At 41.7% G+C, this 5,482-nt stretch overlaps 1 protein-coding gene across 1 annotated transcript; it reads left to right on the plus strand.

Moving 5' to 3' along the window:
- Positions 764-5,482, plus strand: LOC8072638. The gene is made up of 4 exons (XM_002437028.2): positions 764-968; positions 1,098-1,145; positions 2,810-2,964; positions 5,199-5,482. Exons 1-4 carry the CDS (start codon positions 908-910, stop codon positions 5,214-5,216), a joined length of 282 nt encoding a protein of 93 aa, XP_002437073.1. The 5' UTR covers positions 764-907; the 3' UTR covers positions 5,217-5,482.

Here is a 5,482-nt window from a genome sequence, read left to right on the forward strand (position 1 = left end):
TCGGGCCGTGCCTCTACAGGTCACCGTGTCTGTCTGATGGCCCAAGCACCGTATATGGGCCGATTTTTGGGTTGGGCCAGCCCGAAAAGCACGAGGCCTAATAGTCCTTCGGGGCGGCCCATGACCTACTATATGAAAAACATTAAATTTAATAAAGAATTCAACAAAACATAAGTAAACTATATTCAAGTCACAGACATTGATACTTCACAATTCACATAATCTAATATACTCACAGATCATATTTCACATGCCAAAAGTCATAAGTTTCACAAGTCACAGAACTTGATAATTCAAGTTTCACAAATTCCGTGATACCGAGCCGATATCGTGCCTACTGTTAAAAGCGGGCCGGACCATGCCGCCAGGAGGGGTCGGCCCAAGCATGGCCCGCTACGTGCTTTGAACTAGCACAGGCATGGTTGGAATCGGGCTAGACCAAATCACCGTAGTTTGGGTCATGCCTTTGGCCCGCGGGCTACATGCTCAGGCCTTGTTTAGTTCACTCCGAAAACCAAAAAGTTTTCAAGATTCCCCGTCACATCGAATCTTTCGGTAAATGCATGAAACATTAAATATAGATGAAAATAAAAACTAATTGCACAGTTTACCTATAAATCGCGAGATGAATCTTTTGATTCTAGTTAGTCTATAATTAGACAATATTTGTCACAAACAAACGAAAGTGATAAAGTAGCGAAATCCAAAATCTTTTCGCATCTAGACAAGGCCTCAACTTTATTTTGGTCCAAGAAAACAATCGAAATCTCGAGTCCACCGTGGAGCGAGCCTCAGGCCCTAGTCTCCTCTCCTCAATCCGACGCGGCGCCGCGGCCCCCTATTTTTTAGCCTTTCCTCTCCGTCGGCGACGCATACATCCGGCGAGCGGTCCAATCCGGACGAGGAGATGCCGCGGATCCCTCTGATCAAGTTCCCCAAGCGGAATCTGAAAGCCCCATCGGCGCCAGGTGCTCTGCCCTTTCGATTACCCCAGTATTCTCCTCTTCTATACGGTTTGCTAGTCCAGTTTGTCAGAGGATTTCTCTCTGTGTTTGTACTTTTTCTTAGATTTCTTATTCATTCCTCCGTTGTTACAGCGCCGTCGCAACCCGCAGATCAGCACGCGACCCTCATGTCCCGGTTGGGTAAGCACCAGATCCCTTCGAATTTCCTCGGCGAAGCAGTGCTTGGGTGAATTCGGCTCGCCTTTTTAATTTGATTGGAGTAGTGATTTGTGAGCTGGCACATGCTTAGTTACGTCTTTCATTCTGCATGAATTCGTTGATCCCTGCAATGAATTGCATCGATTTTGTGGCATATGTATGTGGGAAGGAACGTGGAGATGTGGCCTAGGGTGATGTTTTCTTAATGGTGCAAGCCAAATGGAACCGTACTTACGTTTATGTGTTCAGTACTAGGAGTAGGAACTATGTGTAGATTTTGAATTCGGATGCTGAGATGTGAGGTTTGGACCAGAGATCAATAAGGGCCTTAACTTAGCATAGATGGAACCCAGACTTGCTTGTGGTGATTTGTGTCAGATTCATTCAACTGCATTGTGTTGCAGTTGTAGTTTGCTTTTTGTGGGCTTTGCTTGCGAAATGAAAGAGTCGAGCTATATCTTCGGGTCTATGGTCACTGCTGGTTAAAACAAGTGCCTACACTCTTTTATTTTGTTTATTGATCCCTACTAAAATTTTGGGTATAGTTGGGATAGGAGGGTGGTATTGAGATAAATTCTTAATGTCCTTGACAAATAATAGGTGGTTCTGTATGTCAGAATCATAGAGCTACATTGTGTTTACAGCAAGTTGGTATTGAGACAAATTCATTGTGTTTACATCAAGTTCTTAGTTGTGTTGGGTGGTCGTTTGTCATAAGAACTATGCTGTGTTCAGATTAGGGCTGCTGGCGGTTAGTTGATCTTTTTAAATATTTGGTTTATAGAGGACACTCTGTCTCGGAATGCTCTTCTACTTTAACTTTTCACTTACCAACCTTTTTCCCTTGAAATTTCAAATTCTTATAACCAATTTCGAACTAAATCTGAAAAAAAAAGCAATCTTCGTAATCGCATCCCCTAGGTGCTGAGGTTGTGCTAGGGCATCGAGCCACATTTGTTGCCACTTGGTGTTTGAGTGTTTTTAATTGTACCGTAGGATTTGCTTTGCTTGAGATCACTTGTGGAGCCACTTGTTGGCTACTTACCCATGTTTGCTTACTGTGTATGCTTTCATCTGATCTCAACCTAGCACCTTAGGTCCTGTTTGGTTTTGCACCCAAGATTGCCACCTAGTAACCAGGCCAAAGTTTAGTTTACCAACCAAAATTATGGTCACCAAGTTTGTGATTTGGTGACCTTGGCCATCAAAATGAACTAAAAGCCAGCCAAAATTTCTCACCAAACCAAACTGTGCCCAAATTTCATCCAAGTAGCCAAATGTTGGCTTGTCAAATCTTTTGGCACACTTGAGTAACATATACTGAATGTTGCATGATGCATTTATGCCTCCCCAGTCCCCACCCCTGTTTCCCCTTCCGCAAATAGCCCTTGAATAATTTCTTACTATGAATTTGTAGAGTGCTATATTTGGATGTTTTGTGAATTTGAATAACATGCGCATATACACTTGTCCATGTGAGATCTATGACTGTTACCATGAATGACCTTACTTCTGTTTACATTTGGAATTGTTGGGAGTACTTATATTGCTAGGGGGGTGAATACATATGGTGTGCTAAATGCTTAGTTAATCATCTCATAATTCTGAAGGAAAATAGTTCGCATAACAATATGTTTGTTTTTTAGGGGCTAAAGCAGAGGCACCATCTTCTGGAGGGATTAAAAATTACCGCTTTAGGTCAGATGTACCTTCCCCACCTTCTCATACTGCCGTAGGAGGTCCAGCTTCACTCCTTCCTAAGCGTAAACCCCTGACTGAAGAAGAAATTGAGGCTATTATGGTATGCCTTTTGTTCACAGAAGCTGAATATAAATGCAAATGCTATGTTTGGTCTTAGCATTTGGTTTATTGAATTAATTCATTTTGTTGGATTTCAATCCATATGAATTATGCATCAAATTTGCATATTGTTTATAATGTTGTCATTTGGCATGCATGGAACTTAAAGGTTAAAGTACAGTCTTAATGATAATAGCAAAATGCATGCTTAATCCAGTTGGAAAAACTTAGTTTGTTGCTTAAAATCTTGTCATTTAATGTTTAGAGCAGTGTTTTTAAGGCGTCGCTTAGGCGTCGGGGCGCTCGAGGCTCGCCTTAGGGGTAAGGCGGCGCCTTGTCGCCTTATGCACATGCTGATGCCCCCTCGATTCCGCCGTCTCCTCATCGATTCTGATGCGGGTCCTCTCTATTCCCCTGTCTCCTCGCCGCCGTCAACTCGATTCTGCCTTCTTCTCGCCACCGGCTGCTCGATCTGGAAAGGGACGGGAGTGGCTGCAGATCTGGAAGGGGAGCAGCGAGGGAGGGGAGCAGAGCAGCGCATCCGAAGAGAGGGGAGGAGCCGCGGACGGAAGCGGAGCTGCAGAGGGAAGTGGGGCGGAGAGACGAGCGGAGGCGGACGAGTGGTGGAGAATGAGCAGCAGCGCTGGAGGGGATTCCCATTGGGATAAGCCACGCTAGGAGGGGGAGGGGCACATGGGCTGCCTGGTGGGCTGGACCAGTCCACTTCTTACTCCTCCTCTCCTTTTCTTTTTCCTTTTCTTTTCTCTTCATCATCTACTACTCTAAGCTGTTGTTTTAAATTTTTCTTAAATTGGTAAGGCGTCGCCTCGCATCATGCCTTAGTCGCCTAAGTGTAAGGCGGTAGTCACTCGCCACGCCTCGCCTTACCGCCTTAAAAACATTGGTTTAGAGTTGCAGTTCACTGAGTTTCTGTACATATAGCCCTAGAAAAATTCTGGTGCATATAGAGCCCAGTCATTATGACATCTGACAACCTGTTTGTCATGAAACCTTTTTCTCGAAAAATCAAAACTGTTTGTTTTGTGATTCTGGGAATGTAGTCTTTTGGTGTTTATTTGCAAGTGTTAGGCTGTGGTCACTAGGCCAGTTATTCACAAAATACTGGAATTGGCTGGGGAGTTATTGCGCTATTATTTCGATTTTATTCCTTTTGACGTGTAGGTTGCTAACCACTTTGTATATAAAATGTAAGGATACTGGCCAGAGAAGTTAACTGCATTTGTCCCCTGTCAAGACCATGGAAATTTGACATTTTCTCAGTGTCTGCAAAACTATTGATATTTATATGAGCTTAATTAGCATTGCATGCATAGGTTCATTGCTGCTTTAAGCTTACCTGCTAAGGAATATGTGACCCACCAGATATAATTGCATAAATATTAAAACATGCTCTCAATCTCATTGCCACTTCCCCTTAAATGAATCTTTATCTTGCTTTCCAATAGTGGACATGTTTATGTTTTGACCTTTATAGGCTCCCACATTTACTACTATTGATTTTACTTTGAGATCTGTGCATATAGAAATGGGGCAAATTTCTTATCTGCTATTGCAATTTTGTAAAATCCTCTGCGGCTTTCATTGCCACTTCCCCTTAAATCAATCTTTATCTTGCTTTCCAATAATGGACATGTTTATGTTTTTACCTTTATAGGCTCCCACATTTACTACTATTGATTTTACTTTGAGATCTGTGCATATAGAAATGGGGCAAATTTCGTATCTGCTATTGCAATGTTGCAAAATCCTTTGTGGCTGGCTTGACAAAGTGGGTGTCTGTTTTCCCGGTCACTCAATGCAAAAATCACTAGTAAATGGCTTATGAACTATTCTGACCTTGAGAAAAGATGTTTTCCCTTCCTCATATCTCCTTTATATTGCACAAACACAATATTAGCCTGATTTTTGGGTTTTAACAGATCCAATCAGTAATGCTAAGTGGTCAAACTAATTTTTTTTTCTCTTGAAGTAACATATTTTTGTTTTTTGAAGTAACATATTTTTTTTGTTTAACATATGATTGCATATTGAATGTTAAAAGTTATACTGCATATAGAATAACATTATATTTTTTTGCATGTCAATTACTCTGATTTATTTGTTTCACCTCAAGGAACATGAACGTGTGTCAATAATAAAACTTTTCTGACTGATTATATAACTGTATGGAATCTGTTATGCTCGTTGACATTGAAAATGCTCATTGCCTTGCAGTTGGGAGGCTCCATCTGATATCACCTCATATGGATTGGAAATTCTAGGAACATCAATAAGATCGTATACCTGAACTTATTTCCTTTGACCTCTGAAAGAGTGTTACTGAAGCCATGTTGATATGGAATTGGGTGTTTTTTTTAATTGTCTGGAAGTCAGCTGTTGAGACATTCGTTTCCAGTATTCTGCACATGTAACTGGCCAAATCGTGAACACATTCAGTTCCTTGCAGAAGAAGTGTTGATCATGGAATGGTTTTGCATATCTGATTATTTTGTCGTGCA

This window comes from Sorghum bicolor, chromosome 10 (assembly GCF_000003195.3).
Source record: "Sorghum bicolor cultivar BTx623 chromosome 10, Sorghum_bicolor_NCBIv3, whole genome shotgun sequence".
In the NCBI taxonomy this organism is placed as follows: domain Eukaryota; kingdom Viridiplantae; phylum Streptophyta; class Magnoliopsida; order Poales; family Poaceae; genus Sorghum; species Sorghum bicolor.